Raw genomic sequence first — 15706 nt, forward strand, 5'->3', positions numbered from 1 at the left:
GGGGGGAGGGGAATACAGGGAGTGAATGACAGTAGATACAAGGTTTCTTGTGGGTCATTTACGTGTTCTTGAAATGACTGTGATGAAGACTGCATAACTCCATAAATAAAAGTCACTGACTTTAAGTGGTTAAATTGTGTGATATGTGAATTATATAATATACAATTAACAACCCCTGTTCTATTCTACATATGTAAAAACATTAAGTTATTTTCCCTTCTTTTAAATACTTAACGGTTCCTGGGACACCTGGCTGGCTCAGCTGTTGGGGCATGCAACTCTGGATCTCAGGATTGTGGGTTCGAGCCCAACACTAGAGATCACTTAAAAATGAAATCTTTAAAATAAGTAAACAAATAAATAATCCTAATTGTTTTTGCTGTACTGTAGTAAATAGGACAATAATCATTTTTTTAATTAAAGTCTGTTTTTCTTCATTTTTTATTGTTTATGTATATTAGAGACCGGGCATGAGCGGCGGAGGGGCAGAGGGAGAGAGGGAGACACAGAAGCCGAAGCAGGCTCCAGCCTCTGAGCTGTGAGCACAAAGCCTTACAAAGGGCTCGAACCTGTGAGCCATGGCATCATGACCTGAGCCAAGTCAGAAGCTTAACTGACTGAGCCACCCAAGTGCCCCTGATCAAGGTCAGTTTTAAGCTAAGTCTTCAAATGGCAAAGACTAGAAAATGGCAAAAGAGTGTACAACTTTACTGATACAAATGTCCATTATCTGAGTTGTGCTTCCCTTTTGGAGGAGTCTAGGAACACATGATCTATTACTTCTATGACAAAGGTTGTGAGAAAAATGGCTAAATAATCAGAACATATCTCCCATCATTCCAGAAAGAGCGCTATCATTAGTATCCACCGAATCCTGGAACATACATAGCCATACCTCCTCCTCCCACAGGAAAACCCTTTAGGAAGAACACAGCCGTGGCATTAGAATATATCTCTTTTCTACTAACCTTGGGGTTAAGGGGAACAGAGGCGAAGGAACAGAGTTGCCATATTTTACCTTTGAGCGCAACTAGGTTACTTGATCACTTGTATTTCCCTATGGCTTCTACTACACTAACCTTATCCCCCTTCTCAGAACTTTGCTCTTTCCTAACACGTCCTTCATCCCTCTCTCTATCCCACATATCCATTCTTGAAGACCAGTTTTAACCTTAATCCACAAGAGGTCTTCATTAGTTACTCTGGTCCATTCTACCTCTACATAAAAATTGCTCTTGGGACGCCTGGGTGCTCGCTCAGGCAGTTAAGCATCCAACTTCTGATTTCAGCTCAAGTCATGATCCCAGAGTCATGAGATCAAGCCCTGCATCGGGCTCTGTGCTGAGCCCCTCCCACACTCATGTGCACCCTCTCTCTCTCAAAATAAACTTAAAAAAAAAAATTGCTTTTAATACCACACAAATGACTACTTTGTTGCTCTATATCTTAAGTGCTTTAATTTGATCTCCCCCCCCACCCCATGCCCCCCAAACAAACTAAGATAAGGTAAAAGAATCTGTGTATATATTCTAGGAACATAGTAAGTAGCAAAAATTAAGTTACATACAAAAATTAAGTTAACATACACTGAACATTTACTGTGTACCAATCCTGTGGTATTTTACATGCACTAGTACCATATATAAACATTACAATAACCCCATGGGATAATTATCCCATTTTACTGATGCAGAGATTGAAACAGAGAAAGTCAAGTAACTTGCTCAAAATACCACTTATTGGCTGATAAATATTCCATGAAATGCTTTCTGAACATCATCTCATTTGCCCCTCACAATTCTGAGTTTGCTACAAATGTTATTATTTTACATAAATGGTAAGAAATCTTAAGTACACTATAACTCAATGGTACAGGTAGAACTGTAATACAGATATCCCAGAGCTCTCAGTGCTGTATCATAATTTCTTATTTGAAAGAGGAATAAAAATACAAAGGTTATCACAGATTCATCCCCTAAAGCTCCAGCCTAGTTCACACTCAGGTTCTACCACAGAGAACTCAAGTGTGCTCCATGAAGGTTCCCATCCCCAAACTGCTACTAGAGTAATAGATACTAATGTTAATACAAGGTCCTCTCTCACATGTGATGTCATGTGATGTCATTTAAACCTAACAACCTGATAAGTAGATATGAGTTATCACCAGACTCAAAGAATTTATATATTCTGTTCATTCAAGGTCTTACAGCTTAATAATAGCATTAAAGCTCAAAATCAGGACTTCAGACTCTTCATATGTCTTTTCTTCCTACTGTGTCTCAAAATTAGCTTTACATTTTATGCCAATACTCTGTAATTGTTTCCTCAAGGTAATGAATAAATATGACCACCAAAATGGAGGGCTTCAAATTTTTTTCTGGGTTCATAGGCCCTTTTTAAAATGAAATCTGTAATCACCCAATTAAAAAAAAACAGTTGTGCATACACTTTCAGGGCTTCATGGGCCCCTATACAAGACTGTACCTTGAAGGGCAGAGGCAATAACTTAATGCTCCTGTTACATGCTCCAGAAACAACAGACAGCACAGAACAAGGAACAAAGTAGTATTCAAGTGACTGCAAACAGACCTACTTTCCATACTATCATTGAAAACAATCATGGAGACTCTGTAAGACATACCTTTTAGTAGTAAAAGAAAAAGCCAACATAGAACAAAAATAAAGTCATTCACATGGATGACACAATTACTGAACCTTACTAAATACAAGGGACTTGACTTTGTATCATTTTTACCCTGAAAACAGCCTCAAAAGTAACTTCGTTATTATCAGTCTATTACAAAGGAGGAAACTAAGGTTCAAAAGGAGAGGATTTATTTGTCCAAAAACTTAAGGTCAATGAGAAAGCAAAGATATAAATTCAGGTCAGTCCAGGATGAAAGAAACCTGACTCTTTCTGCAATCACCCAAATATTCACCTTGATAGCACACAATGTTACAAAAGGGGGAAAAGAATAAAAACAAAACAATTTATTACATGAAGGGTAAAGAAAAGGTGGTTTGGGGGATCAAAAACAGGGAAAGTAGTGCAATGAGAGGTAAGAAGGGGGGGAAATTAGGATGAAAATCTAAAGTTTTTTTTTTGTTTGTTTGTTTTTGGTTTTGTTTTGAGATAGGGAGCATGAGTGGGGGAGGGACAGAGAGAGGCAGAGAGGGTGGGGAGGGGGAGAGAGCCAGTGAGCAAGCATCCCAAGCAGGCTCCACACTGTCAGCAGGGAGCCCAATGCAGTGTTGGAACTCACAAACCATAAGATCATGACCTGAGCCAAAGTCAGCTGCTTAACAGGCTGAGCCACCAAGGCACTCCTAAGATGAAAAATCTAAATCATGACATATCTGGTAGGGAATGAAAGAAGAATACTAGACTGTGGATAATCTTGGACTAATCAATCTTTCTGGACCTTAGCTTCCTCATCTGTGAAATTATAAATGCTGGAGGGCGTTAAAAATTTAAATTTCAAATTCCTTCACAACTTTAAAAACATTTTCACAAGTGTTATTTTTATTACATTCCATCAAATGGGGATTCTGTTTTATTCACTGCAGTATCTGCAGCACCTGGTTGGTACAAAGTAGGCACAAAATATTAGTTGAATGAATTAAATAAATTTGATGCCAACAATAACCCTGTAAGGAACACAGAACAGGGAAGGTATGATTATGCTTATTTCACATAAGAGAAAAACAAAGATTCAAAAAGTTTAAAATACTTGTTCATAGTTCCATAGCTAAGTAGTAGAGCAGAATGCAAACTCAAGTCTCCCAATTACTAGTTCAAAGTTCTTTCCAGGTCTAAAATTTGTTAGATTTCAATACATACTTAGGCCGTCAGATACATCAATAATGGACTCTTATTTCTACCTTTCCAAAGGAAGAAAAAAAAAGTCATTAGGATGATGTTACTATAGAAAGTAGTGAAAGACTGATTCAGAAGAGTTACCTGAAAGAATGAATACCCAATACTCAATAATGCTATATATATGAAATAAAGGAGATAGAATCCAATCTCTGACTTTTTATCATACCTTATTTTTGGTGTTCCACAGGGAGCGTACACTTGTAATGATGGCTGGCTACTGGGCAAATGTTTGCTGTTAACACTTGAGGGAGAAGGAGTTCAGATCTATCTCTACACGTAAGGTTATTATTCAAACCATACACATTACTGCAGGCCTCCCCAGTGACCTGAGGTTGAGGAACTAAGCTCCTACTCTGAAGCTCAGGATTAAATGAGTTACAGCTGAAAAGTCCTGACAGGGTAGCATGAGCTGGAAACATCTATGTGCACAGAGATGAAAATGCCATACAAGCCCCAGGGCAAAGCTCTAATTCTCCAAGACTGTCAGAAGTACAAGATTGTATTTCAAGAATTTAAGTGGGGAAGAAGAGGGGCTGGCTAAAAAACAACACCTTCAGATTTGAAAGTGTACTGAAGGCCAAGGCATGCAACTTCCTGCCTTGAGGCTACAGGCTGGTAGGAAAATCTGTGTGTGGAGTGGGTAACAAAATCCTTCAATAAAAAATAAAAAAAATGCAAACTCATCCAAACATAAAATCCTTTCTTTCAAAAATAAGTAATTTCTGGATATGAAATGGCCACCCAAAAAATCAAGTAGTTTAAATACAATAGAGACCAAAATATTTTGTCATACGAAAGGTAGTATATAAGCAAGTTTTGTAAGGTAAGAAATTTAGTATATCTCCTAAAAATTTCTTAAAGCAAACTCATCAAACTACACTCCCTTCTGAAAATAAACTGAATATTCTCCACTGACTTAATGATCCTTTGGTTTCTTCTCCCCCTAAAAGTACTTCTACTAGGTATGTGTCAAAAGTAAAAGAGAAGTTATACTGAAACGACTTCCATGGCACTAAAATAAAACAGAGTATCTGGATAAGGGGGGGAAAAAAAAGGTATTCTCAATAAGTGGGGTGAAAGTCACATGACCAGACCTGGATGAAGAAACTTACATCCAGACAGAAATCAAGGCTTAATCAAGATCAACATCCTGTAAATATAAAGGTTAAAGAAGTATATGTTTTTAGAGCTCCAGTTCTATAATCCGAGCGTTATCTCACAATAATAACTACTGTTCTACTTACCTTTTTTAAAAAAAAATTTTTAATGTTTATTTTTGAGAGAAAGAGACAGAGTGAGAAGGAGGGAGGGGCAGAGAGAGAGGGAGACAGAATCTGAAGCAGGTTCCGGGCTCTGAGCTGTCAGCACAGAGCCTGACGTGGGGCTCGAACTCACGGACCCTGAGATCATGCCCTGAACTGAAATTGGCCACTTCACCAACTGAGCCACCCAGAAGCCCTCTACTTACCTTTTAATAATCAATTTCCCCCTTCCATTTAAAAGTCATTTTCCTTACTGGTATAAACAATATATTTTAAATTTTTCTGCATCAAACAGTGACCTTACCTAGTAGCAAACTGAATGAGTGCATTTTGAAGAGTCTGCCTAATTTCAAGAAGAAAAGATTCATCATCACTTAGTGTATAATACCAGTACTGGACATAATCCCTCAAGGAAAACTGGATAACCTAAAACAAAAATATTGGGGAAAAATACAGCTTTAGGATTTAAAAAGGATCAGTGGCGAATTAAAACCTGGAAGGATTATTTATCAATTTATATTTACTCTCTACACACTAAACTGTGATTTTAAAAAAACTGCCTTATCTGTGGTCAATCCCCACCCATATTCAGGTAAAGACAGAGTCTGCAAAAAGCATAAACTTTCAGTGCCATGATACAATCAAGAGTTTAATTAGTTCAATGGAATGAGGTGCAAAATAATACCAAATGACCCTAATTCTCAAAAAGAAACCTCTTTTCCAAGATTATATCTTCAAATATACTGCAGTCAAATTACCAAAAAAGACAAAGGAGTTCACTTAATTCTAGGACCTTGGATACTGCAACAGTATTAAAGCAGCCAATAAACAGCAAATAATACAACTTGATGTGTATTATTTTTGAAAATCAGGTACACTAAATATGGTTCATCTACAAAAGAAATGTTAGAATTTTAAAGTACACATAATAATCATATAATTAAATAAACATCAACGAAAAATATCTGGGAGGAGAAAAAAATTTTTTAATCTAATTTTTAAATATTTTTTTAATCAAATCAAGTATATCCATTTAAAAAACAATAGGAAAAAAATGTCTGATTTACCAAACCACTAAGCTTGTTCATCAGCTAAAGAGCATTTTAACTTTAAAATAATTAGAAACATTATCAAAGAAACTTTTTTCTAAACGCAAATTCAAACAAAAGGCTTGAATATTACATAAGCCCCTTCATTATGAATGATTTCTCAAATAAGGTACCATGTTTAAATACAGGATCCAAGGACAGCTTAATAAATTTCCAGCATATTACATATATAACAAAAAATATTTCCTAGTATTTTCAAAAGAAATAAACCTTATTACACAATACAAGGTATGCAAATACCACAAAGGAAAACTCACTTGCTGGAGAGGTTCATCAATTATATTGGCACCTGTCAATCTTCTATCAATCTTTATAGTCCTGGCTTCTCGTTTCATTTCTTCTAAGCACTTAAAGAAAATAATAACATTTTACTGCACAGTTTCTCAATTTAAAATCTCTATAGTTCACTTCTAACTGAATATTCATTGTAACTTTCCTGTCATCTTCAAGTCAGTCAATAATAGCCCTATTTCTTAAGGCTCTGGTATAAACCAAACACCAGCTCTCAAAGTTTCTCTAACAAAGTTAGACACCCAGAAAAAAATTCTATTGTTATCCTCAAAAATTTAAAAAATCAGCAAATATTATTTATAATGTGAGAAAACTGAAAAGATATTGTTGCTATATTTCAATTAAACTTCAAAGCCCTAAGTTAGTGTTTCAGGTGAGTCAAATTAATAATTGTCTTTATTAAACTCTCCTCTTCTCCCTTCCCAGCCTATATACACAGCTGCCAAATGAATATATTTTAATTAACTTTATTTAGGGATGATTTTTAGCAACTAAAGAAAATGAATTCCTCTATTTCTCTGTAGTCTTCAGAAAGATCAGTGGACTGGAAATACAGTGAAAATCAGTGGGACACTCTTCAATTAAATATATGAATAGCAAAGCACAAATATATATATATATAAAACATAGGCTTCAAATTATAACATGCAACTGCTAAGACTTTTTTCATAAAACATACTTATATATCATTTTAGAAATAGCAAATGAAAATCACTCTTTTTATATGATGTACTAAAAAACAGATTATAAGACTTAGCTAGTCTTGACTGTTATTATTTCCATTTAGGATATTAATTTTTAACATATTTCCCATCCTATATTATGTACCATTCCAATGAATGAAAAGTAATGGATGGCTAAGAAACAATCCAAAAAGAAAAGGTTCATTTCCTCGAAAAGATTTGTGAGCAAACTCAAAAGAATACGTATAAACAGGAATTCTAAAGGAGGCCAGGAGAAAGTCTCAAAGAGATTTTAAATGTTAAGTATTAGAAGAAAAAAAAATTATTAATATGAAAGTTACTAGGATGGGGTGAAATTCTTTTATTTCAGTAATATAAAATAATACTGTATATTACTATCTCTGCATCTCCTACATCTTAGCACATAATGGACAAGTTAATAAATGTAAAGTTAAAATACAGGTATCAACTCCAGACCATTCGTCTCTCTTCATACAAGATGAAACAAACCATCCTGAATACCCAACAATTGAAGGCAATGCAAATCTGAAGCTTATTTATAATACTGAATTCCAATTTATTTTTATAGGTTATGATATAAAAAATAGAAATATACCAACATTCAAGATGTTGGATATATATATATATATATATATATATATATATATGTGTATAAAACTGGGCCTAAATTATTAAAATTATAGATACTGCATAGCCTAACTGCAAGCTGTATTTTCCAAGTCAGTTAAAGAAAAGTACCCATTTTCTTCTCTCCGGTTTCTATGTAATTTACTTCATTCCAAATTTTGAAATCTTATGTTAAGATAGCAGGATGAGGGCCCAAATTTCTATCTTTTCCTAAAACTTGCATTTCCACTTTTTAACATCTAACATTAAAAAAGTTTTCAAAGTAATCTTTTAAAAATGCATTTTCTAAGCATGATCAGGAAGTCTCCCATAAATTGACAGTGAGCATTAGTGAATTACAGGAAAATTGCCAAGCCATATACAGGTGATCACATTATCATCACTGCATAGAAAAGGACTTTGAGGTTTCACACATTCCTTTACTCTATTTACCTTAGGAATCCCAGTGGATGTTGGAGGAAGAAATGAGTGTTCACACTGTTCTAGGTACTTCTCTGAGTTTGTTTTTCCAAACAGGAGAGTAACCACAAAACCCCTGGGGGAAAAATTAATTTTAGATACAAAAATAAAATTTTATTATAAGTTAACACATCTATTACCAAATGTATTTTTCAGGTTTAATAGATGCCCTGTCATTCACTAAAAAGTCAGTTTTTGACTTTGGCAAGGCAAGTAACTGACAATTTTGTTATGTTCTGAAGTTTAAAACACCTATAAATATTTTATGAATTTACACAAGAGTGCCTTTCAAAGTTTTTATACAATATACTTCATAAAGAATCCCGGGCAACAAGTTCAAACTTTAGGAAAATCAGCCCTCGATAAGTAAGTAGGCTAGCTAACCAAAGACAAATAGGATCTAAATCCATAGCTAAAATCACACATTTCTGTAGTTAACTGATTAATGTGAGATAGTAATATAATTTGCCACTATGGAAATAAAATAAATAAAGGCTATACAGGAAAGAAAGAGATTTAATTTATAGTTTAAAGTCAGACTGGAAATTAAAGATACATATAAATATATCCCAAAGGCTAATTGTTTTGAAATAATTACAGAGTTGCAGTAAGACAAAAACTGGTTTAGAACTGCTTTACTGTATTTACTAAACGTTATCAATATTTTCTATATTTAAAATTTACCACTTAAATCTAAGCACCACTAAGTAGATAGGAAATCCATAAAAAAAAAAAAAAAAACAAAAAAACAAAAAAACATCAAATTCTAACTTTACAATGATCTTGGAGTAATCTTCCAATGATTCAAAGGCTGTGGTGACAAGGGAACTGTGAAAAATTAACTATGGTCAGCCTCAACTACTGAAAGGAAGATTCTCAAAGTTCTCTGCTTTCTGTGGCTATCTGCTCCTTAGTAGAAGCACCACAAACGCAGAAAGGGGAGTGGAGAAAACCAAGTCATATGAGCCCATGTCATCAATTCTATTTTTGTTTCTTTTTAAAAGAGCTGGCCTCAGAATTACCAAAAATTTCACCTGTCTTGCATCTGCTATTAGTAAGAATCAAGCTGGCCCCATAGTTCAGTTTTATCTAGTGATATGTACATTTACAGACACAATAAAATGCTTACATTAAGTTAACAGTGCTAACAAAAATATTATCATGAAACAGACTGATAAAACACTAACCTTTGTCCAAAGTATGATAGTAGGAAAGTAAGCGAAGGAACAGTTTGATCTTACAAAGAACCTAATTAATAGTTTCAGCCTTGAGGTTTAAGTAAAATCAGATGCTACAAATGACTCTATCATCCGATACAACAGAACCACATGAAGTAGCCCATAATATAGTATCAATAGCATCCCCAAAATTTTTTTTTAAAAACACACAAAAAAAAATCCCTAAATGATCTTCCTTCCAAAAGTTTTCTTTTTATTAGAAAATAAGGAATTAGCTTTGACTATAAGCAAAATATATACATTAGCAACAATGTAGAAGGGCAAACTGTAGAACAAAAACAAAAGGTGGTTGCCATAGGAAATGTATTAATTCCTCTCAAACTTGCATTTTTAAGGGGAAAAAAATAACTTTAAAAACTTGCACAATAAAAAAGCACTAAAATTAAGAAATGGTTAGTATATGGAATGTAATTATTTTACTTAAGATTGATATTTAAAAACCTATTTTCGTTCTTACAATTCATAAAGCATTAAACCATACAAAGTTACATTAAAGAAAAGACAATCATTCTTTGTAGTTAAAGACAATATAGGAAAGATGTGATTCAGGAATTATGGTACTCATTGACCATAACAGAGTTAATTGAGAAATGCTTAATTAACTAACCCCCTGAGACAATTTTGGGAAGCCCTTAGTATTTAAGTTAAAGTTCCCTTACCATAGCAGGGAATTTCATGGAGATCAACAACCTGGGACAGAACATCCAATCAATTTATGATATAATATCAACTTAGAATTTCAGACCCTACCATGTGACTCTTCATATTATCTACCCAAAGAGTTTTAGTGGCCTTCACACACCCTTCAAAATTCCATCTTATCTAAAAATTTACAGAACTTTAGAAGTGTCTAAAAAATATTTTGAGATTACTTCTTGATAAATCTGCAGACTCACAAAGGGAACAAGAAAAGTTACCATGACTCTGAAATGAATGGACTCATCACCCTTCCCCTTTTCCAAAACTTTATATGGAGTTTTCATGTAAGAGAAATGATTCTCCACTCCTCCACCTTCCAAAGGATCCTAGAGCTCCTGCTGACAAATAAAGTTGCAATTTCCTCCCTTTATGAAATATTGGAAAATATTCTGAAATCCTTCTCCATCACTTTTGCCAAACTTTTATTCATTTAGTGAACAGAAGAAATCTCTCCTTTTCAGAGAAACATGTCAAAACAGTCTCCTTTCCAATCGGTAAAATCACTCATGACCCTATAGAGAAGAGGTGCAACCGTATAGTTATGCAACCATGCTGCTCTGGTCTTAATTTGTAACAAAGAAGTCTAATTTATGAAGCAAAGAAGGCTGTAGACCTATAAAGTCTTCAGTCATCTTTATAATCAACAAAGATATTCAAAATTTTACTTATCTAATTCCTATGGCTTATTTCTAATTGCTTCAGTATATAGTATCATATCTAAGCAATAATGATGAAAATATTCAATCTGAAATATAGTTTTAGGAATAGTCCTTAAGGTAAATGTTTGATTTGATTCTCACTTGTTCTACAAACAGTGGGTACACTCCCTATAAAATGGCTACACATAACTTTCAAACCCTATTGTGAAAGAGGTGGGTGGTGTTATGTACATTTAGAAGTCAGTTCTTGAGTATCTTACACAGTCTCTCAGAACACAGTTTATATATGCTATTCAATTCAGCTAAGTTCTCTAAACCTATAGGTTCAAATAGCTCTTCCAAATATTTGGGGTCTCAAAAGATTTTTTAAAAAGAACTCAAGAGGGTGCCTAAGTGGCTGAGTCAGTTAAGCACCCAATTCTTGACTTTGGCTCAGTCATGATCTTACTACGGTTCGAAAATTTGAGTCCCATGTCAGCCTACTCCACGATGACAGCCAGAAGCCTGCTTGGGATTCTCTCCCTCTCCCACCCTCCACACTGGTGCCCGTGCTTGCTTGCTTTCTCTCAAAATACATAAACTTAAAAAAAAAAAAAAAAAGAACTCAAAGGTATTCATTCCACAATTACATAAACGTATCTTAAAAATACAGACATACACACAAACATATATGTACATTCACACACACATAGTAACAACAAAATACTCAGCTAAGCGACCTTGGTTTGAGTATCTAAATAACAAGCATCTACCTCTGTTTTCTATAGATTTTCTCATATACAACTCACATCTGATACCAAATGCTCCATATAGGAAGCTATACTAAATCATGACTGAAACCTCTCTTGTAAAGGATTATCTATTCAAGGTAAAGCATAAACACTGTTAACCAAACAAACATGAAGAGAAAAAGGCAAAATCGGTTGTTTGAATTTTCTATAACAAAGTAACAGCATTCCCCAAGGGAAATTAACATTGTTTGAAGTCTAATCAATGAAACAGTATCTTCTATACTATATAAAACTTGAATCATCTCAATATAACTTATTAATATAATAGATTTAAAATTTTTTCACTCCTAAAAGGTAATAACACTAAAAGGAATAAAAACTCTTTAAAACTGTCAAATTATACAAAAAGTTTATATCATTGGAAATTGAAAGCTTTTTGAAAATTATTACGCATATTTCTGATACAAATAATAATCACCATTGTTTTTTTTTTTTTAATGTTTGTTTATTTTTGAGAGAGAGACAGCGCACACAAGCACGAATGGGGGGGAGGGATAGAGAGAGAGGAGACACAGAATCCAAACCAGGCTCCAGGCTCTGAGCTGTCAGCACAGAGCCCGACACAGGGCTCGAACTCACGAACTGGGAGACGATGACCTAAGCCAAAGTCAGATGCTCAACCGACTGAGCCACCCAAGTGTCCCCCATTACATTGCTTTTATTTTATCAGGTATCTTCATTTTATTTCATTTAACTTTGGTAAAAAATAATTTGCAAAAAAGAGCATTCACAAACCATACTTCCATTTCTCATGGTCATTTTTTTCTTCTTCTTGAGGTCTCATGGTCATTTGTTTCGATTTTTAACAACAGAGTATGACATAGCAATTATAAGATTATCTTTGAGAATACTTACCCACCCACAAAGCAGAGGATATAAAATGCCAAATAAAATATTACAAAGGGTCCAAAGGTTATTAGAGAAAGGACAATGCCAAGGCTTCCCCATCCCCATATGGATAGACTGGTCTGAAATAAAGAAAAGGAAAATAATTTTTAATAAATAAATTTCCATATGAATTAGAAAAAAAACAAAACTTTTACATCCTTTCAACATATACAATACTATTTGCAGTATTTGTTACATAATTTGTTTTTGAAAATGTTAACTACATTCTTGGAGACTTATCTCTAAGAAACAATATACAGAATCTATACGTAGAAAGGGATGTATACTACATCAGCAATGATTTTTTAAAAATCTAGTGGCAATGTAAAAGCACAAAAGCAATCATTACACAAACTGTTGAATGATATGCTGGCATGAGAAATGATAAAAAAAGTATTTATAAAAACATTTACATATGCACACATATATATAAAACGTTAAATAGCCTCCAAAGTTGTACATGTTTAGAGTATTTCATCTTAAAACTAAGTTCCAACAGAAATACAGTATAACAACATTTTTTAAAACTTAAAATTTCAAGGTAAGAAATCCACATCTCACTGAAAATTTTACTCAAATTTACATAGAAATTTATAAAATTATAATTGCACAACTTCCAATTTTCAGTTACCAAAATACACCATGAGCTCAAAAAAATCTCCAAAATTCTCAATCCTTAAAAATAAACAAAAAACCCTGTTTTGTTTAGAATTATACTGTATTATATATTTAAAATACTCCTTTTGTTGAAAGCAAACTGGATTTTAGCAATTTAAGTCCTTACGAATAAATAAACGTATTCAATTCAGTAAGTTCCTACATGCATTTGCCTTGTACTGTGAGGCCTACAAAGGATGCACTTGTCCCATTCCTGCCATCAAGGAGCACAGAGAAGAATGTCTTACAGGAATGAAACAATTAGACACTGAACCAAAAGAAAATAATAGAAAGCATTATAAGATGCTAAAGTGAACAAAATTAATGACCAAAAAACTGGAATAGACAGTAAGTTCTATGGATTATGAGAGAAAGAACAGTTTTATTTATTCATTCATTCCTCAGTCAATGAATGTTTCTTATGTGCTATAAGCTGAAGGTGCTTGGGGAAACCACAAGGAATAAAACATATCCTCATAAGGCTACCTTCTAGAAAAGAGAGAGATAAGCATACTCTCATAAATTTACACATTTGCATAAGTTTACATTCCAGAAGGGGAAAAAACAAGTAATAAATAAATGTACAGTTATATCAGCCAGGGAAAAGTGCTAGGGAGAAAAATAAAGCAATTACATATGATTGCTATATAAGTTATATATATAGGACTATATAAGAAGCTTTCGGCTAGATGACACATGAACAGAAATCTTAGAAAAGATTTATTTAAGTATAATTTATAATAATGAGTCTTCCTACCCCAAGTAATGTTTTTCCATTTATTCATATCCTCTTTAATGTCACTCTGTGGAAATTTTAAATATTTCTTCTTCTATATAAGGCTACTTCAATCTTGTTCGTTTGTATTTATTATCCTTTTTCCTCATTCTGGCCACTATTATCTTTTTAACCAGAGGACAGAACACCCACTGATGAAGTTTCTGCTCTAACCTCATGATTTCCTCCTTGAATCAGCTGGGGAAACTATTTCACCTACAGAAGTGGTCTCTGACTTCTAAGAGCTGAAAGTAAACCATGGGGATTTAAAATACAAAAGCAGTCCAATCCTTCTGCTGAACATCCAGTACCTGATCCACACTACAGTACTGCCAGAGGCCCAACTATGGAAAGCAGATGCTATTTCCCAAGATTCACTCAAAACCTTATCCACTGAATTCCCTGCAAAGAGTTCTCATACACTCTCAGGAAAGCTGAAACCAGACTCTGACCCAAATACTTTAATCAATCTACCTTCTCCATTGAGATCTGGCCTAATATTTACAATATTATTCTTTCTTTACAATGTTAGATTTATGCTTGCTAGCCAGTTTGTCAAAACTAAACAACTTACTGCTTGGATATTTTAAGAGGTTTTAAAATGAAACGAAGCAGGGGTGCCTGGGTGGCTCAGTCGGTTAAGCATCCGACTTCAGCTCAGGTCACGATCTCGCGGTCCGTGAGTTCGAGCCCCGCGTCGGGCTCTGGGCTGATGGCTCAGAGCCTGGAGCCTGCTTCCGATTCTGTGTCTCCCTCTCTCTCTGCCCCTCCCCTGTTCATGCTCTGTCTCTCTCTGTCTCAAAAATAAATAAACGTTAAAAAAAATTTAAAAAAAAAATATGAAACGAAGCAAACTGGCTACCTCTGTAGATAAAGGAAGGGAGCATGCAATTGGAGGACAACCCACAGGAGGCTTCTCAAATATTCAGTAGGGTTCTATTTCTTAATCAACTGTTTGCCTTAAACTGAATAAATGTAATATTTCTTCTATGTGAATCATACATCTCACAATTAAAAAAATTTTTAAAGAAGAATCACAGTTAGTTAATATGGGGAAGATTATTTAATGCAGCAGTTAGTTACCATGGTAGATGCTCGAATGTCTAAAACATAAGTTTTCAGAATCTTGTCTCTTCTCATTTGAAAATGGTAGCAAAATGATCAAAAAAATGAATTATTACTCATTCATTCTACAAACACTTGTCAATATCTATCACAATGTGCCAGGCACTAGTGACTTAACAGTGAACAAAATAGACATTACTGTCATAGTTTTAAAACTCTACAAGAGAAGACCCTTTCTTTAATTGTGAAAGAAATTTTTATATTCCAGAGACTAATAAAATTAAGCATGTCAAATCAAGCAAGTCAGGAGCTCATTTATAGTTAACGTCAAATTTTAAACTGTTCATGGAAACACCAGAATAGTGAATTGTCCAAAACTAGAAAGTTTCATATTATTCCAAGTGTTCCCAGATATAATGTAATTGGTTGATATTATAATGTTATTATTTGGTGAGATTAAGAAAAACAACTAATCTTACACCATAACCATATAAAAATCTTGAGTTCTAATTATTTCCTAAGATGATAAAATTTAGGATAATTCTGTACCACATCAGAAACTTTTTACAAATTCAAATAAGTATTCATTACCTCAAGAACTG

At 34.0% G+C, this 15706-nt stretch overlaps 1 protein-coding gene across 5 annotated transcripts in view; it reads right to left on the minus strand.

Annotated features, from left to right (window-relative positions):
- SNX13 (sorting nexin 13) overlaps positions 1 to 15706 on the minus strand; it is a 135694-nt gene that overhangs the window by 79164 nt on the left and 40824 nt on the right. For 3 of the 5 annotated variants that reach the window (XM_049642876.1, XM_049642874.1, XM_049642875.1), the window contains exons 2-5: positions 12575 to 12687; positions 8306 to 8408; positions 6509 to 6598; positions 5447 to 5568 (exon numbers count right to left, since the gene is read on the minus strand). In XM_049642876.1, coding sequence (XP_049498833.1) covers positions 5447 to 5568; positions 6509 to 6598; positions 8306 to 8408; positions 12575 to 12687 — 428 coding nt within the window. Of the gene's footprint in view, positions 1 to 5446; positions 5569 to 6508; positions 6599 to 8305; positions 8409 to 10229; positions 10261 to 12574; positions 15172 to 15706 lie in introns of all 5 variants that reach the window. The other 2 variants (XM_049642879.1, XM_049642878.1) reach the window with 2 other exon arrangements.

The sequence above is a fragment of the Panthera uncia genome, chromosome A2 (assembly GCF_023721935.1).
Source record: "Panthera uncia isolate 11264 chromosome A2, Puncia_PCG_1.0, whole genome shotgun sequence".
Classification (NCBI taxonomy): Eukaryota; Metazoa; Chordata; class Mammalia; order Carnivora; family Felidae; genus Panthera; species Panthera uncia.